The following is a 26,961-nucleotide window of genomic DNA, read 5'->3' on the forward strand; positions in this document are numbered from 1 at the left end:
ATTGTTACACTGGCAAAGAGACACGTCTGCCAGATCGATTTTCGCGAAGCAAAGCGACGACAGATGAGATAAAAGCCTTACAGATACCTCGTGAGCCTCCGAATAAATTAATTTTGAAAATGGTTGTAAATATATTGATTGTAAAGAGATAAATATTCTATGTAAAATATATATATTTATAAGACTGTATACAAATAGATAGGAGTAGTCTAGAAGTTTTGAGTGACATTGGTATGACTTCTATTTATTTCTTAGTGTGCTGTGTCTTATGAATGTTCATATATTGCTATAATTGATCTGTATCTTTGTGGAGGTTGCGATAACCCATCTTTCGTTGATATTTGTAACAGTATATTCTATATTGGTCGTTCGGTTGAAGAGAAAGAAATGTACTGTCTTTCCCCCACCACTTTAATGGTGAAAATTCCATAATTGACGATGAAACTAAGTGTGACTCAACTGTCAGAGAATCTAATCGTCTGGGACATAAATTCTAGGTTTATTCTAGGCTATTGTAAAATTATTATCTGTACAAGCTATTTGTAAATGTGTAACGCCATTAAATTAACTAAACGTTCAACATAAAGTAAATCGTGGAATCGATCAGATGATCGAAAATGATGGCGTATGTACGAGTAAATTATCAAGGTTCGAAAGGATGGTAGGAATAATCGAGGAGTTTCGAGATCGAACAGGGAAGGACCCCTCCATCCGTGTCAGTTGGCAGACTCTTTGTTATTCGAGAGTTCCTCGAACTACTCGAAGTGTTAGCCGATCCCGTGTCAAGAGGATTACACCTGATCCCTTTCTTGGAGGATGCGATTCGCTCGATTTTTGTGTCGCGATCTTTTTCATCCCTAAGTGCCAAGAGAGAAGAGAGACGTACAACTTATTGGAGAAGTCAAGTCGACGTTCTTTGATTTTATTTTTTTATAGACTCAAAAAGCGAAAACGTTTAGTAGTATCGTATAAAACCATTAAATTTCGATTTCGAATTTCGAAATGAATTGCGAACATCGGAGGATCTGCTGATTATAAATATTTCAATGTACAATAATGTAGAAAACGTAGAATTTCTCTATACAATCGTGACCGGTGATGAACGCCTACGAGATAAAACGTATACGTATATAAGTGTGAAATACGTATAGAGTATATACGTATTGCACGCTAGAATCTTTAATTTCATAATAATAAAAAAATAATAAATAATTTTAGTTTACACTTTTCACTTCTATATATCGACCGTCGTACAGTAACGAAAAATTTACAAGATAAATTGTAAGCTCAGGTTTTGTAAGTGGTTTTACGCGAATTTTTACAAGTATCTCATCTATCGCATAGTGGGTACTTAAGCTACTTCCTAAGAAGCCTGTTATTCAGAAAAGCAGAAGCCTATCGGGTGAATCGTCATCAGTCAGCTGGAAGTGACATGGGGTAAGCATCAATCGTAAGAGGGATGCTTGAGAACGATCGATTGTAATATTGTCGTTAACACTGTCGGCTATTTATCAGTCTTTAATAGCAAGCAGTAGAATAGATAATCCAATAATAACGGAGTAGATCGATTAATCTTGTCCTTCCGCTTGCAGCAACATTTACCATTTGAGATTTACTGTTCCAAGTGCACGAAAGTAACTTAATACAATGCAATTACAATTTTAAGAAAGAATGACTTTAATCAAATTAGAAACTTCAATATCGACAACTTTCATCCGCTCTTCGAAATACCCTTATCGCTCAAACAGAGACGCAACTACGTTCCATTTTCGGTTTTATCCTCCACAAAATATTCTGCTTTGCTGTCGTGTCCGTGTCGCGTAGATTACAGGCGCCGATGTAAGCAGTTCAGATCATGGCGAAAGTGGGAACGAGAAGTGCCGAGTTTACGGATCTTTCGAGTTATTTAACATTAAAACCACAGAAGATTAAAATAGAAAATTTGTATTATAGTGATGAAAGTGAATGTTATACGAACTTGTTACATTATACTTAATGTAAGAGTAAATCCACAAAAGTGCACAAAAAATATAATAAATACACAGCGAATGTCTATACATTTATTGGAAACCTAAAGGTGTGAAAATAAACAAATTGCACATAGTATGTATAACACTCGTTATAAAATTTAATAGATGAAATAAATTCCTGCTTAGCATTAAATGCATTTCTTCACTTATGTGCATAATACTATGAATTTACATGCACATCTACGGTTTAGTAATAAATCTACAAAATTTCTATGAGAATTTACACATTGGTCATTTCAATTGTTCTTGTAGTTCTACCGTTAAACCAATACTCCAAGAAGTTTCCGAAAAAATCCACAGTACAAATTCCCTCTTATAGTCAAATGGAACGACCATCGTTGATGTCGCTTGCCTACTCGAAGTTACCCCTGGGACAAAACGTACGGATCAGGCGGAGTGTTTTAATAAACGCAAAGAGAAGAGAGAGCGTAGGCAGATGGAGAAAATATAGGCGGTCGGATATCGACAGTACGGAATCGGGAAAGTCGACTGATTTACATTTGGGGAATATCGGTCCAGGCACGGACTCGTATTATCATAAGAGAATGGCGGTGGTTTAGCTTTCCCGGAGGACATTATCGGCCACCTGCTGTTTCTCTGACGACGACCAGTTCCGGAACCACGCCTACCTTCTATCCATTTCGACGATTTCGATGATTTAGACGGTTTCAGCAGGGCGACTCGAAAAGGATTGTCGAACATATCCGAAGTTTTTATCTTGTGCGGATATGCTCGAATAAAAGAAAAATTCGCAGGATCCATGTTACATCGCTAGTGATTTTTATAAGTGATTTTCGATGAATGCATAAGTTATTGAGCAATTTAAGACTTCATATCGATAGAAGATTGTTGAACGACCCTCTAGTTTTCTGTATAATAGTTCGTAATAATTCAGAAACGGAATTCTGCAAGTTGACATCGTACCAATATTTTTTTATCGTCGTGTAAATATGTATGTGTACCTGGGCTTGATTATAAACTGAAATATCCACGATCTCAGCAGGCATCTTCTGCACGCTGACATTTTAATGAAAGTGGCGCAACTGTGGCTCGTATAATATATGCGTTCCTTCCTCTGTACTATCAAATTCGAAATCAATAAATAGAACACGAGCTTCTATATTTTTCTGCGTCATTACTTATCTAACATATTGTTTTAAAAAAATAGAAATAAAAATCTACTTCGATTCTGTAGTGCAAAATTCAATGAACAGCAGAGAATTCCCTTTTTCTTACAATTATTAATATAATGAATGAGGATAATTATCGAATCGAACACTTTTCAATAGACATTTCCAATATTCGAAACAATATTTCTTTTCCTCGTTAATCGTTTTAGCAGAAAAAGATGTCTGCAGCCGCTAAGCGAACGCCCGAGTCCGCAAGACGCCATTTATTCTGGAAGCTTTTATAACGTGTCCCGCATTCGCGTCACCGTCGTCGATCGAAAAGTCGTAAAGATAGCAGCTATGGCAGCAAACTTTTTTTTTACCGCGCGCCACTGGCCTCGAAGGCATTACGATAAGACCCGGAGCTACGTTTCACGGCACTTTGTGCATGGCGAACGTCCCCCGCGGCACACGCTAAATTTTTCACGCAGCCAGATGATTTACCAGCGCCCGCTAAAACACGAGTTTCAATCGGGCCAAAAGAGAGACCTTAGAACTCGTCGAACGGGACAGGATGGCTCGCTTTCTTTAAATTTACACGAAGAAAATTGGTCCGAAGTCTTGAATCTTTGAAGAGTGCATTCGAAGCTAAAGATTGGAAGCTTTTGTTTGTATCAGTTATATATTCGTTCTTAGCGTTAGACATTTTTTCGAAGCTTTAGTTACAATTTTTCATTAGGTTGTGTTATCGTATTACAATCATGCAGTAGGGTATCCTATATGTATTAGCAATGGAGAATGGATAAATCGATATATTTATAAAATTTGAAAGATAATCTCCGGGGGGTATGATATTTGTGTATGAATAATATAATATTTCTATAATAGAATGAGAATCGGTAATTATTGTCTAATGGTTTTTGCTTGAAGGGAATAAAATAAATAATGTACATGAAGAGAGATACGTTAATGTTCAAAAGCTGATCACGTAATGGCGTGTAAATGTTAAAGGACTTCGCGACTGCAAATCGACGCTACATTAACTACGCTTATCGTGACCCGAATTCGCTAAATTCGCGTACACGTGTTTGTTCAAGCACACGTTTTACCGATTCTTTGATCTCGCGTCTAAATGATTATAAATTAGTCAAATCTCATTTCTACTCGTTAACTGAATAACTATATAATATTTAACACAAGGAGTTTCTATAAATACCATTATCATGGAACACGTTAAAACGAATAAATAAATAAGTAGCCAAAAATGAAAAGAGAAAGTTTGGTGATAAAAAAATCGCAGAGTATTATTTTCCATGGAATGTACTACAAATTAATCCTCTTACCCTCTGGTTGGTGATCGCATTCGAATCGGAGATGGAGAACGTGTCGACGATGGAGTCAAATCGTACGAGCTTCTTCGGGTGTTGAGCCTTCTTTGAGCGCGGACAGAGCGAGCACATGGCTGGCGGTGTCGTCGGGGGCATATTCGACGAATATTCAATATTTTGATTTCACGATTATTCCACGATCTTCTTTTACTTTTCACCCTTCACACGTTTCGCTTTATGTCAGTCTATTCACCACTCATTCACCGACTGTTCGTGACACGTTCTTTACACCATTATCTAAACTAGCAATAGAGGAGTGAGGAAAATCCTTCGCAAATCGTGTCTATACATTAATATACACCTCTTCGATCGACTTGAGTAATTTTTTTCGCTATTATAAGAAAAGAACGAGAGTCGATATGAAATTTGTTTACGTGCGATACAAAGCTTATTGCAAATTCATAGGCAGTGCTTCCTTTTATTGTCTGGTGCTTATCAAAGTCGTTGCGATACTTTATAGTCCGCTCGTACAGGGTCTTTTACTAGGCCATTCCACAATGGCGTGTTTACGACGAGGGTGCGTAAATTAATTACTTTCGTGCGTCCTTCATTCGCGATCTAAATTTGGATAGTTAATAAATTAACGTACCAAGCTCTACAAAATGATAGTGTACCTATTACTAAACCGAAGCTTATGAAATTAAAACACAGAAACTACTCTAGAAAGTATTTATCCACTACAAATTTATCAAACATACTGTATGTTTGTTACCAAATCTTGTAAATGAATGTTGATTATTGAATACTACAGAGATGGAAATTATACAAATTTTAAATTCTTTTAGGGATTGCTTTTACGGATTGAAATTTCTAAGACGATGAACGATCAAACAGACGACATCTCTTCGACCACGAACGCATCATTCGCGGGAGTCGGTAACACAGAAATTCGCGAATCGACCGAGACTATGATACATTGAAGCAACAGCATTTACCGTGAGCGGTAAGGGTGCAAATTCACTGGAAGCTCCCTCTCTTACCGTCGGAACCCAGCGCAAAATCAATACTCTTTAAAAAGCATCAAACCAGAGTAATTTAATATTTGCCAAAAAGAGGGATTGTCTATTTGCTTAGGCGAAACTGCGAATTTGCCTCCAACAAAGAAGCAAGTATGAGCTTTAATTTAAGATAGTTGAATTAACGAGGTTCATTCTCTTGTTAATTACTCAATGACGCTATTCACGACGCTATCTACTCTTTTCACTGCAGTTCTACAAATAGTTATGTTCAAAATTACCTACTCTAAGAAAAATGCAACGAAGAATTTCAAGCCCTAATATCAAGAAAATGTCAACTCTGTCGTCGCTTATCACGCCTCTTATCGTAATGCAAATTTTTAGAAATACGATCAGTTTGCCGTAATCGGATTTCTCTAGCTTAACACTAATAGCTTTTTTAAATCGTACACAATGCCTTCCACAATTACATTTTACGCGATCCTGTTTCCATGATTGCTTTTCTAGTACTGACTGATAACGGTAACTCGAATTTCTTCATCCACAGTCCTAGTGATAACGTAGAAATAACGTTTGTAATTATATTGATTTAATTATTGGAATAATTATAATGAAATTAATTATATTGACGCGTCATTAATTGGATTGGATACGCACCCTATGACGTACATCATACGTTATCAATTTCCAATGGGTTAAATCGCAAGTGAAACAGAATTTCCAACGATCGTATACATTCATAACTATGAATAAAATCCAAACAACACCCATTTCAATTTCCCCCAAAATTTAATCGTTTACTATTCGAGGATCAAAAAACTTATAAAACACTGGAATATGTCATTGCCAACTAGATCGTACCATAGAGAAATTCGAAATAAAATCTAAACAACACTTACATCGATTTCTTTTCCCTTTAAAATTCGATCGTTTAATATATAACCAAAAACTCCTGAACTATTCGAATATACCGCATCTTATACCTTCGATATATCTTACAATATCTTACAATATCTTATAATATAATAATCTTACAATATTGACAAATTCCGAGTAAAATTCAAACGGCATACATCTCGATTGTTTTTCCCTCCAGAATTTAGTCGTTTAAGATCCAAAGGCCACAAAACACTCGAATATCTCATCACCAGTTAAATCACTGCGGTAGTATACCAAATTTCTCTTACGGCATCAGTAAAGTCAATCTTCGTGGAGTAACTTCGATGAGCGTCGATCGCCCGGAAGGAAGTGGGCGCGCCGGACATCGGTGTAATTAGCCGGCTCGCGGATACAATAGGGCCGTGTCGAGAACACGCTTCAGAAGGCGTTCAAGTAGACGTATACGAGATGCAATCGAATTATTCGCGACTGCAGAGGAACGATCGAGACCTGCGGCACGCTCGAACGAACTAATGAGACTACGAGGACCGATGCGCGACGTTGGAAATCGCGAGGCAGGACTAATTTCCATTAAGCTCCACCGACGAGTGCCGCTAGTCGATGTGCCGTTATTAATTAGCGACGAAGGTATAAGCGGCGCTAACTTACGGACAAGGGGGTCAATTGGCTGGTCGTTCATGGGGGATAGTTGCGAATTACGGTCGATCTGCGTTTCTTCTCTTTCCTTCTTCATCGTTCGTTCGATATTTTGTTTCTTTATGTCGAGATGAAATATTCCGTAGCGAAAGGATCGTTTTAACGATCAACAGGTTAGACCGATGAATAAGATGGGATGCTCGACGATGATTGGTAATTAATTCGAAATAGTCAGAACGATCTTATAACGGAGGATTGTCATGGAGAATTTAGTAAAAACAGTAATTATTAAAATAACGTAAAAATGTTGCAAAGACTGTTATAAGAAACGTATTTTAATTATGGTAGTTTTTATAGTGGGAAATTTTGATAAGATTACCTCTTTGTCTTACAACGTCGAGTTATGTATTTATAATAAATTATGATCCAAGTATCATGAAACAAGAACTGTAGTTGAAATGAAATTTTCAACATATTATAACTTCGAATTTTGCGTTCCATCAAATTAAATATTATTAGATGCAAATTATATATTACACGATACTTTGAATAATCTTAAAAGAGTACGTAGAGTAATTAATAACAGATATCCTCTTTGGTAGAAAACAGCGGGAGAAGCGTCTCCTAAATCAATCAAACATCTAAAAGAGGTTGAGTTAAGCCGAATTGCGAGATGAAACGAAGTGCGAGTCCTGTCAAGAAACCCGAAATCAAAGAGTCTCGAACTGAAACAAATGTGAGATGTCGTCGTCATCGAGTTGTTACGTCAAACGTTCGCATTGCGGCAGCCAAGAAGAGCAGGAGATCAAAGGGCTCGAAAGCTGACTTCAATCTTCGGCCAAAAGCACGAGGGAGAGAAATATGTCGGCCCGTTTGTGAGACAGTGGAAACGAATTGGTCTACGGCGACTCGAAGTGTTGATTACACTCGGAAAACCGCTCCTTTCTGTTTACAGTCCACGAAGTGGAAAATAATCGACGGCCGTTTACGAAACCCTGCCAAAGAACGACGCTCGCTGCGAACCATTCAACACGGTTATTTTAATTGCTTACCACGTAAGAAACAGCCATAATGCGCTCGTTTGCGGAAATTGGCACGGTATCCGGCACTAGATGTAAAGTAAATGAGCGCCATTACCGCAATTCCTGTCATCGTTCCACTCTCGTTTTTCTTCCGACAAAATGAATATCAACGTGCGGAAAATTCTGAATAACGAGTAAGTACGGATGTATTGAGTTGCAATTAGCATTGTAAATTTGTAAATAATTGTGACGCGAATGAAGCTTCTTCTTCTTTTTTTCTTTTTTGAGAAACTATTACAAAAGTATAACACATAATATTTGTATTACGTAAATATATGTATATGATGTTTATGTATTTATTTTGAGAAATTTAAAAGTCTAAAAATACAGAATGTGTATAATGATACATATTAATACTAAAAATAGATACTAATATATACCAGTATATGTAATACATATATAAAGTACTTAAAATATTTATACGTTAAAATGTTTAACAGTTGAAAAGTGCCTCCGTTTAGCTTTCATGTCTTCATTCGCATAAATATCTACAGTCTAGTGATAACAAAAGTAACGTTCGTAATTATATTGATTTAATTATTGGAATAGTTATAATGAAATTAATTATATTGAAGAAGCAGAATAAGAATATGTAATCTCGAAAGTTTATTAAACGTGTAATCTCGTTAAACACATAATGTAGAGTAAACTAAGTGAAGTTTATGCGAACAAGGGAACAGTTTAATACTAACGACAGATAATTGGATAAGCTTGATTCAATAAGTTCTTGGCATAACTGAGTCGTAGTTCAGTCTTATGAATTTTAACAGTATTCCACTGAATTTGTCAGTCGAATTAACCGCAAAAGTACTGATTACTTCACCCGAATAGGTCAAGTCGTGTCTAGAATATAATTTAAAGTTGTAAATGTTTTCTTTGAAGCCACGATATGCTGCAGAAACACGAATATCAAGATTATAACATTTCGTAGGAAGTATTTTCTACGTTTAACTGACACATCCCAGCTGTTCACGTATCAAATTAATGTGCCGTCGGTGTTACATACAATATAGAACTTTCGAAACTTTGTTCTCAGTGGCGGATACCAAAATCTCTGAGAATTTTAATTACGCTAGCGATCCATAAGATAGATAACCGACTTCGAGGCAAAGAAACAACCTCGATTTAACGCTACCGTTGCCCGCAGTACTCGAACTTTGAGATTGCTCGGTAAAAAATTTGGAACGGTTTTAGTCGTTGCAGGCACATAGAGGAAATAGAGAACTTTTTGCCAAGCGCAGCATCTAAAGTGCCCGAAGAACTATGAATTGTTCCTTAACAACGACTCGAGACTGCCAGATGACGTTCTTGTTAAGGTTCATGTTCGACGTGCTAATGTGACGTATAGTTATTAAAATCAAGATCAATACCCGTCTCTGCTCACGAAGTTTTGATTGAAACGAGCAAGCGATTATTATCACGATTATTATTATAGAATAGTATGGAAAATAATTTTCAGGTTTGGAGTTTTTGAGTTCTAATAAAATGTTTCTTTTAACACTTTCGCGACTGCTGTGTATTCAGTTTTGATTATATTATATTATTTAAATGCAGCATAAGGATTTTCTATAAGATCTGTACGATGTAGTAGAATGCTACAAAGAACAGTGAACATAAAATTACGCGAGTGACCGCGAAAGTATTAACTAATTCAACATATACAGGAAGTTCAAGAAAGGCTGAGTAAGAATTTGAAGATAGATTCTATGTATCAATAAAACAAAGTTTATATAACCAATATTCACAGTAGATGTTGGAAGTGTCTTCTATGAGATTTAACAACGATTTAACAATGAGGTTTAATAATCACATAGATGATTCCATACATTGTCGAACTCATTAAAAAAGAAGGAAGACCATATTATAATAATGTATACATTGATTATCATTAAAATATATGTACTAGCACTAAAATATAATAGCACTTTCTTTCTTGTTTTCAAACGTAAGACTTGTACCGAAACTTCTGCACAATCTTTCTGGAGTATTCTGTAGATATGCAAGAATAATCACTACTGTACCTAACTTTACGAAATCACAAATAAAAAAAGAAAAACTTACTAAAATTACTGCAAGCATTTTAATATCCATATATTGAGATTAAATGACTGAAGAGTACACACGACCGACCAAAGATTTCTACGGTATTCAACAGGAAGAGGAAGTAAACGCATCCTGTCATTTCGTGCTGCTACATTAATTACTATGTCACCTTAATACCGCAGTGTGCGTACGTTCGTTACCGCTGGCATCGAACACTGGCTAAAAGATTGCGCGAATGAACAGCTTAGAGAGCCGGCCTATTAAAACTGAAAGGCTGCTTGAATTGAACCTGTTATCATTCATTATCGTGATTCTAGCTGGCTGCATCGGTGGCGACGATCGAATCCGGCGCATCGTAAATCGCGCATCAATCCGTGCTTACACGCTTCAGGGCGCATGCGTTTCATAGAATTAACGTCGCGTTAATTGGTGAACGTTGTCAATTAACAAGCGGAGCAATAAGTGGCATCGGACCGACACAATTGGGTTAATTGTTTTTGGTTAATGAATAAGAAATTCTATCATTCCGAAGAATTATTCTTCCGCCTCGAAGAGATGTGATATTTAATATCGATAAAGTATTTAATTTTCCATAAACAATTTGAATCGTTGATGATTCAAATAATATTCTACCCTCGAAATTTCTGCCTGAAAGAATTTTTACTTTTATTGAAATAAGTTTGAAACACGCTCAAGTAAATAGCATGTACTATACGATATAGTACCAGATTTAAAATAGAATGTAGACGATAAAAGGAAAAACTGAGAGACCGAACTCACTTTCTCTATTTCCTTCTTCGACTTTCTCGATATTTCCAGTAATCTTTATTCTCGTTACCGTTCTCCTTCCGTTTTATTTCTTTTTCTGCTGCACCATATAAGATTTAACAAAATTACACCGATAATTTCCTGACCAACTGTGACCTGTACTTTGTGTCGACGTTTATGCCATTCTATTGTTACCACTGTCTTTCGTTGTTAATGTAATTCGCACGTATGCGATCTGTATAAGGTATCGTTCTAATTGCTCGAATGCTTCAAACGCTTTGCGTGAATTTACGAAATTCTTCGACTATTGTCCTAAACGAATTCTTCGGATCGACGGTCGGGCATAAAAGAACTCGTTTGCCAGTCAAGGGGCATTAATGAGATCAGCGCTTAATTAAACGATAAACGAAATTTCCTGGTAAATTTTATTGATTCACTTCCACCGGCGTGTAGGAAACAAAAAGATGTGGCGACTAAAATTAGAGACGCGTCCCACTGCTCCAGATTTCTTATCAAAGAGATAAAAGCTGATCAAAAATAAATTTTCTTCGATTTAGACATTGAATAGGCGGTTTATTCTCAGTCCGATTTTCGATTATTTATGATCCCTGGTTGATCGCTGAAATAGATTTATGATCATTCGAACGTGGCGGCTAAGGGTACGATTATCACTCGACGAGATAAATGTCAAGATCGTGCATATTCCGGGTAGTCAATAAATTCGCACGTCTACCTAGAAATCTCAGACTCGCGGCTTAGCTTGACAAGCCGTGGAACGCGATCGATATCTGCAGGAACGACAAGCTTCGCTGGCCCGGCCGAATTCGAAGCTGTCGTCATAATATTAGAACGCGATCAGCATAATTTCTACGCAAAATCAGCTCTCTTGGCCGGAAATCCGATTTATCCACGTAAGAGAGCAAAAAACGACTATGGTTATCGATAAAATGGCATCTCGTGAGAATTATTAACTTTTCAGGAAAAAATTGTTACTATCAAAAATGATAAATCATTCATTGTTAGACTGTGGAGTCATAGATTACTATATGATAATTCAAATTTTTATGAACGTAATTAGAAGAGTGAAGCCTAAATTGAAATATTTCATATATTTTTGCATGTTAATTAAAAGTGGAATATTACAATGCACTGTTACTACCTCATATCTATTAATAATTATACTTCAATTAAGAAAGTAAGTAGCAGAAGAGTTTGAATGATTAAAAACATAATTTTACTAATGGAATCTGCTTCAAACAGGTTCAAACTAACTATCGAATAAACTTGGTCTTTCCATGGCAGAAAATTAGCAGGACGCATAAATAACATAGTTACCTTAATAATGGTATTACGATGTTGAATTTCCCATAAATGCATAAACATCAGCAGTAAAACTTCATTTATGTAAATTACATATAACTAAAGTTCATACGAGTAGAATAGAAGTTTATTGATCTTTTTATGATTATGATTTCTTGTTTGAATAATAAAAGTGCACGTCTAAATATGTTAGTAGACACAATCGATCGGAATTCAGTTAAACGAACACTAACTGAAAGAAGCTTTGTGTCATTTAAGTAACAAGCCGAAAGCATCGGTTAAGAAAATGACCTTTTCTCTTCATATTTCGCGTGGAGAATCGATAGAATGGATGAATTATGCAATCGAATGTTTCCTTCGACTTGTACCAAATAGAAGTCGGCATTAGATGGCAAACGTCAAGATAACTGGTTCTTGAGCGAACATAAAAATTGTAACGCACGCGATGCACATAATGTGCGCCGTGTTGACCGCGAGAAACGTACTCGATGAGGTAAGCTGTTTGCATATCAGCACGTTTCGAAGAAAAATCAACAATGTTAATACAACGTTACTATCGTAACCTAGTCACGGAATTGATTGTTTCAACGCTACAGGTACGAATGTTGGAATACAATTCTATTCAAAATTATTCTATCTTTTAGTTCGAAAAATCATTACGTTAAATAATTTTTCATTAATTCTTGAATATGAATGTTCGTTATCTCTAACTGACAAAGCTTTCATTCGCCTTAAGTAATGTGCTTAATTAAAACTTATTATTAATATATCATATTAAACTATTAACCAAAGATAAATATTGTATTATAAAAAAAGGAATTTGACAAATTTGAAGGAAATTTTACGAACGTTTGTGCTCTAAATATTACGAAGTATTACGAATAAAGAATGCATTTGATGGAATTTTATCCGAAGAAGAGTTTGCTAATATTTTATTAAAGATAATTTATACTCAAACATACTAACGCGATGCATGTAGGAAATTGTTCGGTCTCGTTTTAATAAACATTGTCGCGAAACGTAAATGTGTATCAGGGTCGCAACCTCGATCCTCGAGGAAAGACGAGCTGGAAACATAAACCGCGCCGCGTGTACGGAGAAGTGGCATTGTTAGAACAGCGTCATGTTGTACTTGAATTTCCGTCTAACAGCTGCAACCACGGAAAGTTGCACGCTGACGTGGGTTTGACTCGTCGATAAACGTTTCGAGAACTTTTGCGTACTATTAAAACATCAAGGACGATGTGAGAGCAATTAATCCGATCATGGCGGCATATGGTGTAACAATAAGAACGGTAATAGACAACGATTACATCATAATGAAACTTGAAATTTACGATAATATCGATAAATTACACTACGAAGTTTTAACCGAACGTTCATTTCTTGTAGCAGAATGCTTGGTTTACGTTCTTTTTTTCATAAAGCGGAACAAAAGTTTGATTACAATTACTTGTGTAATTAAACAAAAATTATTTTATTCAAAAATTTTTTTATTATTTTTTAAAATATCTACGTCGAAATAATTTTAATAAAGTCAGGTGCTATGGAATCGTTAAAAATGTTTCGAGATATACGTGAAAGTTTGAAATTTAAAAAAAAAGAGAGAGCAAGTTGAGAGACACACGGCCGCGGTCGTTCCGAACACTGACCTGTGTCACTAGCTGTGCTCGATTCATTTCGCTGCGCCACTCCAGCACTCGTGTATCCGACCGTATTATATTTTTCAAATCGAATATATTGTATTTCTCTGTTTACATGACTCTCGTCTCGTATACGGCGAGGCTTTATAACTACAAGTGGCTTGTTCTCATATTTTTCAAAACAGCCATTCGACGTTAACTTTCCCGATATTTCAACAAACCCACCGCTAAATAATTTGCATAGAAAAACGTCATACGGCTTGCAATCGACGGTGATAAAGAAACTCACACAATGGCCCTTCCACGAGCAACGACCTGCGTCATTGCTTGTACTTGGCACAGTTACAGCCAGCTTTCGAACACGAGAGACGCGTCACGTTCACAAGTACAAAGCCCATGTATCGACTGTTGCATTCGACTACATCAAGCCCTAACCTCTTTAGCACCTACTGCGACGATAATGCACCAAAATCGCAACAAATACCGACGTGAAACTATCGTGTCCATCAAACAAACCCATACACTACCGAAAGTTTAAATCCTCAAGCCCTCGATTTACCTCATTGACAGCCCTTTTCACTCCAATTTCGATCTCGACTCTTCGAAAATCATGTTTCCCAACGTTAGAAACAACACAAACTACGCTACCACGACCACCAAATCGGTTACCAGCTTCAAATTCCTCTGCTGCACTAGACCGAGCATTCGTGTTCACGCGTATGTTCACCTCTCGACACCGTGACACGCTCACCGACGTGGTAACCGAGCTCGACGAGCGAGGGATAGTGGTTTGCAGATGCAATCCCGACAGACCTAACCTTCGTCCGCGTTGTCCGCGCGTGTCAAGGTGACCGGCACGACCAGGTTAAGACGCAAGACGACGAGGACGCACAGTACGTGGCGCGCGAACCGTGAATGGGAAACATCGCGACGCAACCGCAACCAGAGGCCGGAAAACCGAAGTTTAATCAGCAACTCGCGGGAGCGGCGTAGTCGCGAGCACTGACCTACGTCACTGGGCGCACTTGGCACACTACTGAGCGCGCCGCCGCTCCTCGTGTACGTACGTGTGTTTCCGTGTACGCGCTCCACCTTCTCCTGCCCTCTCACTTCTCACTCACTCTTTCTATCTTACTTCCATCCACCCTCTCTTTTTCACCCTCCGTCCGCCTTTCTCCCTGCTTCATCGCGCACTCTTTCCTCCCTTTTCGATTTGTGCTCGACTGCGTCCGTGTAGCCGGTCATACCATAACGGGTTGAACCGTACCGCCACCTCGTGAAAATTGCATTCACCCTGCCGTCGCGTGATCTGCCGCGTCGACTAACCTATCTACCGATGCTGCTCTAGAATCAGGCTTTCTTTGAGATTCTTTCTCGATTTCTCCAATGATAATGTTGGAATTGCCAGCGTATTCAGGTAAGATGGTAGAGATTATTAGAATATCCCAGTAGATGTACGTTCATGTGAGAGAGTCTTCCCTTTTTGTAGGGATTTTGGAAGATAGAATTTTTTTTAGAAGAACTTTGTCGACTTGGAGAGTTCATTAACTTGTACCGTATGATAAGTTTAACGCTAGAATTTTAACCAGATAGGAATATGATCATACATTTCATCGTAGCATTTTAAGTATAATTATTAAAGTGCGGGATACATTTTATATTTTTATGTTTCATATACTTTTAATATTTAAGTTTGATACATTTACTGCGCAGAAACACAAAGTTATATAAAACATCCAAAGTAAAATACATATTATTACATTTAGAAAACGACACATTCTTTCATTCAAGTTGAGATGGTTTTTTGTGTTTGTTGTTTGTGTGCCAACCAATGAACTTGCATAAAGATCTGCAGTCTAATAATCATCCATGTAAGATATTTAGATACCTACATCTTATAGGGTAGTTTTAGGATTAATATATGGTATACTTAAATTTGAATATATTAAAAAATAATATCGCAGGTGAAGTAAGGTGTTTTCATTTTTCCATTTTACGTCCAAAACGAATTGGTCGTTCAAGGCCTTTTGCCTGACTGCGAATGACGTCATAAGTGACCCTTTCTTTTACAATCTCGATACGCGCTTTGAACGCTACTCGACTCGTTTCGGATAAAGGACGTATGTCAGCACGTTTCTCATTCGTGTAATGGTTCATCGTACCAAACTCAGTTTCTCGGGCTTATTGGATAACATTGATTATCCCCAGATAGTCGATCATTCGTGTAACGTGATTCATTGGGAATAATTTCGAGGAACTTACTTGAGATTATTATTAAACGATCATTCGAGCACCAAAGAGCTCGTGATTCGTTGTCTGTCCAATAACAGCCCCGGATATCGGAAGACTACGAAATAAACGATCGACGAGAATGTCTTTCGTTAAGCAGTCGAATACGCCTGAATCTGATCAATAATGCGAAACAATACGAGGTGGTTTTCAATCGAGAATGCTTCGCATCGATGATCGTCGATTCGTTGTCGCGTACCAAAAGAAAAATTGTATCTGACGCGTGTTCGAATCGATAACCGGGATCCACTGGATGCAGCGTCTGCAGTACTTTCGAAAGCTGTAAATAAAAAAAGAGAAGCGCGAGATTTAATTAAAAGCATCTCTGCAACGACGGGTCACGAACAATACGATCATTGTATCGCGCGATATTTAGCAGCTTCTAGTCAGAACGCGTCGTTTCTATTTGATATTTCTTCGAGCAACAATAGAATTCTCTTGAAATAAAGTAGGAGAAGCATTATCTACGTTACGCTAGCCTTCTCTCTCCTTCAGTCAGCTTATTCCAAAGTATTGGTTGCTCGGGGCGAGCTCAAGTCGAGCTCGAGGCACCATTTGCGATTCAATCGCATTCATGTTCTGCCACCGATACTCTCGGATTCTCTTAGACTTCCCTTCGATCGAATACCGAGCCTTTTTATCTTCTATCAAGCGATGGAGGACCTGGAAATCTCATTCGTTTCGCGATATTTCGTCGAACACCTGCACTCCAGTTTATGTTCTATCATATACAAGACTCAAGCGAATTGTTTTTACGTTTCATACGGAAAGAGAAGTATTAAATATTGATTGCAATAAAGAGAAGCCAATTTCTTTTCACGTTATTAAAGAATTAATAATGTAAAAATTCTAGTATGACTTGCGTTATATTTTCTAGATATTCATCAGCGTCGGCAACTCTACGGTCGATTTTCCTGAGTCACGTCGCAATAGCCTAATTTATGACACCCGCAAATGTTCGTTGTTTGCTCTTCCCAAATATAAATAGAGAATCAAACGATCGTTCCAAGTATACGGAGTTTTACGTTCTTTCAACCCTCTTTTAATGCTTCTCATAAAACAATCCAGTTTCGATTCACCACGGAGTATAAATACAAACGCGCCGTCGACGAACGAAAAAAAAGTTTCGCGCTTGGCAACAACGTCTCCAGTTGGATAAAAGGACTCAAACGAACCACCGCGACGTTTTAACATTTCGCCGGTGTGCATTATGTTAATGCACCGAGGGACAAGAGTGTAACGAGCGAGGAATTCCTTGCTCGCGGTAAGAAGCCTTACCTTTCAAAATGAATGAAAAGGAAAAGTTCGGGTGAAATAGGCTTGGCCGACTCGGTGAGGATCTTTCAAGGAAATGAACGGAAAAGGTATACTCTAGACGGCAGTTCGTTTCAAAGATATCCATACAATAAGAGAGTGATAAAAGTTTACGGACGTTGCCGTTCGAAACTCGGTTCGTTTTCTCCGTGAGCTGCAATAAAAACCTCTGTCTTGAAAGAATAATCGACGAGAAGTTTTTTAAAAGCAAACTTTAATTCTCGTATAAACATCTACCAGAGACAGATTAGATACGCCCGGAGTCTTGTGTCCCCGAACAAAGAATAACGTTGACTGTACGCGCAGTAGTTACAGACGACTAATGTCAGACAGTCAAGAAGCGAGCATCGAGTAACGACTGTTCGTCTGTTGCCGTTGGTTGTCAGTGTTATTTTATTTTACGACTGTTTAATGATAACGAGCGCATTGTATTCTGGAAAATTAAGCATTTTACTAAGATAATTGTTTAGTTAAATTAAAAGTTTAATTACTTTCACGAGCGTAACTGTTACGTTTCACTACTATTACCGTTATATTTCGTATGTATTATGAAAGCGAAAGAAATTAGTAATGACAAATATTATTTATATAAAAAATGACAATTAAATATGTATATATATATACGTCGGAGATGAAAGGACACCGGGGTCATCCCTTTGGAATTTTTCGAAAAGCTCCCAATATTTTAGTCTCTATAATTTAACTCGATTATAATTGTCCGAGATTTATGATAGTGAGCTTAGGCTCGAGGCGACAAGTCGCCGAACGTAGCCGCGATCACGGGATGAATTTTTTTATCTAACAGAGGTATGGAGTAATTCTATAGCTCCCCTTAAAAGAAATAGTTGTAGCGGCACGCGACAGTAAACATTCCAACAATTTCTATCTCGTGGCTCGCCACATACAGACCCTATTCTTCGGGCAAGATGATTACCAGATGTCAATGCATCTTCACAGTACATGTTCAGCCTCTAACAGTTCCTAAATCTACCACCTACTACGGAAAGATACGGGAAATCTGCTTTTCTCACGAGCGACGCTTCCCGCTAGCAACTTTCTCTTAAGGGCGGTTAGCATCCTTCTTCAACCACCAACATAGAAGTTAACCAATTAACAGGAACGTCCATTCCCCTCACTTTCCGAACGAAGGCTTTTCTCGACAAATCCGATGATCTCGCGTTCTTAGACACACCCCATCATAGTTCTCTGCAGCATCATCGTGACGGGAAGTCATTCTCTCGTGAGGTCTCATTAGCGCGATACATAACATCTTTACGCTCGGTGGATATTCCACGTTTTAACAAAGAGTTAGTTCAATAATACTTGTATCGTAGACAAGCAAGTGGAGTACAACTTGGACTTTGGAAGAAAACGCATTTGGTTATCCCGTTGATCGCGGATTCGTTATTGAACTTAAGATCATTGTCATTAGCATCTCGAGTATCTAGTTACCATGGTTACTTGACAAATTCTGTAATAATCGTATTTGCGCTAGTAAATATCTTCTCTATTGCATAACAACAATGTCTAATCCAAATGAAGATTCGTTTCACGCCCCTAGCCCTAATCATAATGTGAACCCGACATATATACAGGGTGGTTGGTAACTGGTGGTACAAGCGGAAAGGGGCTGATTCTACGCGAAAAAAGAAGTCGAAAATATAGAATAAAAATTTTTCGTTTGAAGCTTTGTTTTCGAGAAAATCGACTTTGAATTTTCGCTCGGTACGCGTGCACTTTATCACGTCTTGTTATAACGGATCTCACTGTAGATCGTTGTCTCGATAGAAAAATTAAAAAAAATTTTTATTCTATATTTTCGACTTATTTTTTCGCGTAGAATCACCCCCTTTCCGCTTGTACCACCAGTTACCAACCACCCTGTATATTTGGGATAGTGTAACATCAGGGAAGGACGTAGCGTGAGAGGTAATTGTTTATTAGCATTGTCAAGATATGTTAACGTTGTCAAGGAGTGTTGTGAGCGTTTCCAAGGTATGTTAAGGAAAAAGTGAGCATGGAAAACATTGTAAACGAGAGTTGAGAGAGTTAGAGTTGAATTTATCGTTGTCGTGTGAAGATCGTTGTGTTGTTGTGTCGTAGAAGTAGTGAGTAACGAATACGTGAAACGGGGTTTTATATTCGATTTCGTGTGAGTGCAAACGATATTGTATTAATCATACTGTTACCTACAAACTAATAATATAACATTCCTACGAAAATATATACCATATATTCGTGTACAGTTGAAATGAAATCCCACCGAGGACTTAATATTTAATAAAAACTGTTACGACCGTTCGCGGAGAGACGCGGTCGCTAGGAAAACGCGTCAGCGAGAGGCGTAAATTCTCGCTACGATTATGTTAATCGACGCCGCGAAATAGTCGTTCCCCTGTTTCGGTTAAGATAACAGAGGTGGTTTAATGAATGTAACACTGTATTAACAGGTTAACATAGAATAATATATTTTACAATAATATGATGAATATGTTACAGAAATTTGACTCGACTTTGCGATATCTCTAGATAAATTCGTTTGCTCGTCAGATTTGTCGAAGTGTCACGTTAGACTCGTCAGAAGGAACTGATCGCCCTTCGATTATTCCTTTGTCTCATTTGGAAGACGACCCCCACTATGCTCGGGTCACGCCACCGCTCGCGCCTATGATCACGTATGCCTCTTCTTGTGTGAAAACGTAACGGTTAAAAATCGACGTTTCTAGAGCTCGCTGCTTGGCGACAACTATGCTCTCGTCGATACATTGTATATGATCCGGCGGGCAGATAAGACGGTCTGCCTGCGACGCTGTAGGATCGCGAGCGACGGTTAGAAAATACAGCCTGTGGTAAGCCTCGTGGCGTAACAAAAATTATTGTATATATGAATACGAAATTATACTAATCTACATTGCCCATGCAATTTCTTGCATGAAATGCAATTCCACATAGCCAACTTTTTATTTTCTCATACATAAGCCAAACGAGACGGCTTTTAATACAGAAATTCGCAAAAAATTAACATGAACGATATAAATTGCTACCTTCCTAAAACTAGCTTACGTGAACGTTAGTTAAAATGACGAAACGATGTACGAAACAAAGGTTTTACGAATATTTATCGTTGATATGGTTATGGAATCATGGTTGAAGCACGGTAATGTCGAGTATATGTCGAGAATCATAGAAGTCACACGAAAGAGGCGATTTTTGACGGGGATTAAAAGTTTCTTGCGTGATATTACAAGGGAAGGGGCAACGTTCGTTGCAAGAAAGGGACTCATAAGAAACGCTCACGATAGCTCCTTACCAGTCACGCCAGAAAGTCACTCGTTAAATACAAAATAATAAGACGAACACGGGTTCGGACGCATTCGTATCATGATATCGAACTGGTACACCGGGACTTGGTTTCCTGGTTCTTCGCGCACGAATACGCGTGTCTCGAACCAGCTGATTGCAGAGCGTCACGAAGTCTCGATTGATTCTTATGCACCACGAAAGTGGAGAATAGCTTCGACCTTTCTTGCTACGGCTAAAATAACGTTAAACGTTTTTAGAAGTGTTTCCACCAAGCGTACATATATATTCAGTAAATTAAAATTTGTTTGATGGAAACACTATATTGTATATATAAATATATAGAACTCGACGTGTTCGTTCGTTCTATTTATATATCGTTGTTTAAAAGTTTTCCTTACGTTTTGTTGTTCTAAGTAACAATTTTTGATAAACAGGGGAATAATGAAAATCTTAATGTAAACATGTTTTCTTCGTTAAACTGGTTTTTAGATTACAATTATTTCTTTGTCTCAATCGTTCTCGTTAATAACCGTGGTAGAATAATTGATTTTCAAATCGAACATATATCTTACATCAGTCTTTAATATTTTGCTGTTTATTGTTATTCTTCTATTTTAATATTTTATAATACACCATCTATCATTATATTACTACAAAAATTGTATTAAATTGAAAACTATTTCTTCTCATCATATCGTTTTGTTTCTAATGTGTCTGTTTAAATCATTTTGCATATTTCGTGACTAATTCAAACTAATTCAAACACATTTGCGCGTCAACCAGTTGTTCACGCAGAGGGATAAAACACGACTTCGGAGACCCACCAAATCTGGGGTTGATCTACAACGTATATAGGCGAAACCGAAGCTTTAAAAGGTACTCACGGCTTGTACACAGTCGTGTCTGCGTTGCGGACTTTATCTACGAAGCCAACACGCGGCCATTGCCGAGGGTAATTCGTGAACCGAGCGAATAGTGATTAGATTACAAGCTAAAACGTTGCGAGCCATGCTTGTCAATTAAATCCCGGTACTCTGTCAGAGTTCTGCAATAAAATGATATGCATCGAGTGCCATATCCTACGATTGAATCGAGACACGCTCTTTAATAATAGAATATTATACATGCAAAACCTTCCACTAGAAATAACAACGATTCTTAGCATGATAATTTCGATAAATTTTTTTTTCGTTCAATTTTACATTAAATATTAATTTTAATTAAGTTAACATTAGAGGTATCAAAAAGTTCTTTGTCTTTGCAATTGGTACCTATACATGTATATACAAGTATCAAAGTCAGATTGATATTAGATTAATATTATATATACCTATTTGTTTAATCATTTATATGTCAGCATATCCATACACATTGCAAATCGGTAGTTCTGCATATGATATGATGAACACCTAGTATTAATTCTACAATTTTTATATAATTTATTTATATTATTTATTTGTAACTCGACGCTAACTGTTCTTCATATTCTAATATTTACAAGAAAATATCTTTCCACTGAAAAGAGAATAATCCCACGCTCACACTGTAAGTAATAAAAAAGGAAGAAAGAAATGATGAAAGCAACATTTTAAAATCTCTCACACTAACAATCGCATGGTTTTGTCGTCGAATACCCCTAAAAGCTGCAGCGTCATCGACGATTAGAAGAAAATGTGTCGGAGTTTCCGTGATTTCTTCCACGCATTTCGTAGAAACAATTCACTGGAAATAGTGGATATAAAGGACCGATACGCATCAGATGCATTAACGAGCGAGCCACGTTCTATGATCGCATCTCGCGTCTACGTACATTATCCTCCGGCACGCATTAAGCCACGGTTACATGTACGAACGCGCAATTTATACACGGGGCCTGGCTACGTATAGGTGTCATATCGTCAGTGACAGAGACCGAGCATGACGCGTGTGCTCAGCGCGTGTAATAAGCGGAATAAAAGAGAACTTGAACGTGTAGGAAGTGCATAATGCCCGGTGGAATGCGGCATTTTACATGAACAGCGAAACACGCGCAATGCTCCGTGGAGTGGACGCGGTACGCTTTGAATTTTTAGAGGCATTTTGTGGTCGACTGTGCCAGTTTTTAGAAACTATGGATACAGCGAGCATTGCAAAGGGGTATGATGTGGTTTTGTGATTTATTTTTTAGGCGATCTCTTTTTTTGCTTTTTTAATTGTTCCGAACTTTTAAATGGTTTTTTCGTAGTCTTTTTAAATATAGAAATACAGTGACTCATGAAAATATTTGCACGCTTAGTATAGAATGTTTGCATAAATATATTATGTGCGTTGTACGAAACGTTTTGAAATCCCAGTAGTAATTATCTAATGTAATAAGATACCATTGTCACGAATCATTTACAAAGTTTGAAAGCAATCTGGTAATGTATACAAAAATCACAAGATATCTACTGGAAACATGTGTTTAATAAAAAATTATGCCTACAGTATTAGCATTTTACAATATTAGCATATTAGTTAGTTATATAGTTAGTTAGTTAGTAATATATTGAAAAAATATATTCATAAAAATTTGAGAACGTCGCATAACCAATTATAATGTAACTCATATAAATGAAAATAGAAATGACGCTTTCGATTAATATAATTGTATTATAGAAATACGAACACTGCTTTTAGCAAATAATTACTTAATATTTATGATGTATTTACATACACATCTTTCACAGTGAAAGAATTAAATTACGTAATCGAGATACGTTATAATCGAATTTATCATAAAACGAATAAATACGCGAGCATAGTGACCAACTGGAATTTCATACGAGAGCAGTGTGCATTTTGCAGTGAGCTTCCGAATTATGCATGAGTAGCGAGTATCGAACCGGGATGGCTGTATTGCATTCGCCGCTTCGCGGTGTATATATATATTAGCAATATGTATTACATGTGTGGAGAAATCAACCAAGCAAAGGACGTAGTAAACGCTGAGTTGTCATCAGATACACGATACGGTTTATCAGCAGCCGATTAAACGACCCAAGTCGATACCGTGCGTCGTAGTAGAGTTGGCATCGCATGTCGAGAATCGACCTGTTCAATTATAATATTTTATAAACGGAACCAGGCTACCCGAACGCGTGTGATCGCGTGCAATTCAGCTAATTGCACGCCGATAACGAAGAAGGTTTATCGTTAATTAAGCGTTGCCCGTTCGTTTCATTTATGCCTTGACTTTTGCATAACTTGCCGCCGATCTATTCTCATTCGAATGCCGTGTAGTACGAAACAGAATGCGAACGCGATCGAATCTCGTGTCATTTAACAGTACAGAGAGTAAAAAGTGCAGAGGGAGGGGACGAAGAAAAAATATCAAACAAAGTGATGCCGCGCGGAGAGAGATTCAACGGAGGAATATCTTGCTGGTGAAAATAATGTCCTTCGGAGCGTTCTCGCGCACTCACAAAAGAATCGCATAGAACGAGATACTGTAGGAAATAAAATAGTACTAGACCATATCTAGGTCACCTTAAAGGGCACACGTCTAGCCGAATTACCAGCGAGAAATGGAGAGAGGTGCTTTGCGTCTGTGCAATTGGACCGAATAACCCCTACCACCTGAATCTTCTTAAGTTCGTTCCATTAATTCTGCCTCGGGAGCATCGTTTCGATCTTCGAACTTAGGGGATTTCAGACGGTTGACGAAGTTGGCCCGTGTTCCCCGAACCGAAATGCTCTTCGATCCTGTTATTAGAGCTATTATTGTTTGGTATAAGACATGAGTCGAATACGTTGTATCATCGGTCATGCTTGTTCTATCTGTTCGATTTGTTAAGAGGAATAAAATCAGAGATGATGTTTCATTTAATTGGGTTTCTTTGGTTTCCACGACGATCATAAAATTGTTCAGTCGTAGTTGTTGTAATTTCGAACGGCTGAAAGCCGATACTATATGGAAAGATACGGAACGTCACAATAAATCACCGGAGAAAATCGAGGAAGAAAAGGAGAAACCGGCCAGAAGGAAGATATGTTCGCGTCACGACAGGGAAATTATTGCATTTATGGATGAAAACATATCGTCGCTGGTAATTCCATTCGGTGAATGGAATTGGAATACCAATGAGAGACAGCGTGCATCGAGGATGATAACCTGCTTCGTTTTATAAGTAATCTTCGAAATCAACGTAGCGTGGTAAATAACTATATATCTATAGCCTTTTGTACATTCGCGATATTCTCAAATTCAAAACCAATATCGAATTAACAGGTTGATTTCAACTGAGATATCATCCCGCTTACGCAAATTCTTATTGAGAGCAATTTAAAACGAATACATTTATACGAAAATAATGATATGACTGTTTAATAATTTGATTTATAAAATAATCAGAAATGAACGAGTTCACATATTCTATATCATTTCTAAAATTAACATCGCTATGAGCTCAGGAGAAATTTTATACGTCGAAATAATCTGTGTTCGCTTTCGCTATCATTTAACGCAAATCGATAATTCGATTTATCAAAGCAAATCATGCGAATATTTCTCTACGATACGATAACCGCGTGGACTTATCGCGATTCGTTTCAACGATCAGAGTGATCCTATTCATGAATCATTTTCTGATCTTCTCTATCTTAATTATAGATTCATACACGCCAATGAACTTAACTCCGATCTAACTAAAACATTATCTTTACAAGTATTCTATTATACGGTCCTATACAATTCACTTCAAACAATCACGTAAAAATATTTTGCATATTAAAAGAGATGTGAAAGATATAAAAAAGAACGCAAAGAGGAAATACTATAAACGTCACCGAGACGGATCGATACATGCAATTCGTGTCATCCAACGATAAATAAAAAGCATTTATCCGCGAGGAGACACTCGTTCTGTCATTGATCACTCGTGACGAAAAAGACCATTACGTTCCCGCTATTCACGGCAAGTCGGTCGTGTCGGAAGAGAAGATCAATAATGTGTTTCAATTTGTCACGCCGATTCAAAGGTGTCCCTCGCGTCTCATTAACGCCGGAGACATTCTCTTTCCGGCCAAGTCGTCGTCATTCACACCCCCGCGGAGACACACTCGCGACACACTTCAGCACTTGATCGAACTTCCGGAGAACCGATCACATCCAGCCCAGAGTTGACGAGCCACGAAGCCACGGTCGGACTGGTTCGTGCACGTGTATCTCCGAATATCCGTACGATAACGTAGATTACTACGTTGCCAGTTATATGACGAGGGCACCATCGGACGAATATTCGTGGAAACTAATAAGAGGGTGGAAAATAGAACACCTTTGGAACGGACTTTTACGTTTGAATAGATATAAAAAAATTGGAGATCGTATAAAGTTAAACGTTAAGTGAGAATATTTTCTATAATCTGAAATATTTACCGTTCGATAGATTTCTGTAATTTGTAGTAATTAAAGGATTTTATCGATTGAGAATGGTCGGTAAGCCATTGACTAAGAACAGGGTATTAGGATAGACGTGACATGTAGGTAAGCATAATATAGAGTAGCTCGTTACCGACGTTTCGTATCGATTTCGGGAATATTTACACGAAATTCTAGCAGATGGCGAACCTTCGAGGTCTTTTCTGAGCATGCGTCGAGACGCGTATGCGGGAATATTTAATTTGATAAACTGCTTACATGTAAGCTGCTCCTCCATCATTTTACGGAACATTTACAATTCAATAGGCAGACATTTGCGATGCAACGAGAAACTATTAAATATTACCTTGTTCAGGGCCTCGTGGCTAGTTAGGATGTGCTGGCTACCATCAGGATGTAGGATACGATCGACCGAATTCGGTCTAGGAACTCCGTCTAGTTGTCCTGCCTCTTTCAGCTGGGGTGGCGAAGGCGGTGGTGGCAGCTGCTCGTCCACTCCTCCACCAGTGTAACGGGTCTTCTGTAACCCCAGAGAATTTCAACATTTAACGATTTCAATCATTAATAATTTCTCACATTCGTAACATTTTTAAGAATAAACACCATCATTCTCCGCATTAGCCATTTCTAAATACTGACGTGCAGGCGATCGAGAATCGTTTGAATGAATTTACTGCGTCGCATCCTCCTCGATTTATGTTTAATATTCGATTGCCCGCGATCCGATTCTACGTTTGATTGTTGTTGGTGTCGTGTTATCTTCAACAGGCACATGTTGCTTG

At 37.8% G+C, this 26,961-nt stretch overlaps 1 protein-coding gene across 18 annotated transcripts in view; it reads right to left on the reverse strand.

Moving 5' to 3' along the window:
• The window catches only part of dlg1 (MAGUK family member discs large 1), a 530,145-nt gene that overhangs the window by 186,721 nt on the left and 316,463 nt on the right, over window positions 1-26,961 (reverse strand). For 16 of the 18 annotated variants that reach the window (XM_033338872.2, XM_033338869.2, XM_033338867.2 and 13 more), the window contains one exon: window positions 26,526-26,699. In XM_033338872.2, the coding sequence (XP_033194763.1) occupies window positions 26,526-26,699 (174 nt within the window). Of the gene's footprint in view, window positions 1-4,482; window positions 4,931-14,434; window positions 14,813-26,525; window positions 26,700-26,961 lie in introns of those variants that run through there. The other 2 variants (XM_033338875.2, XM_033338876.2) reach the window with 2 other exon arrangements.

This window comes from Bombus vancouverensis, chromosome 10 (assembly GCF_051014615.1).
Source record: "Bombus vancouverensis nearcticus chromosome 10, iyBomVanc1_principal, whole genome shotgun sequence".
Classification (NCBI taxonomy): Eukaryota; Metazoa; Arthropoda; class Insecta; order Hymenoptera; family Apidae; genus Bombus; species Bombus vancouverensis.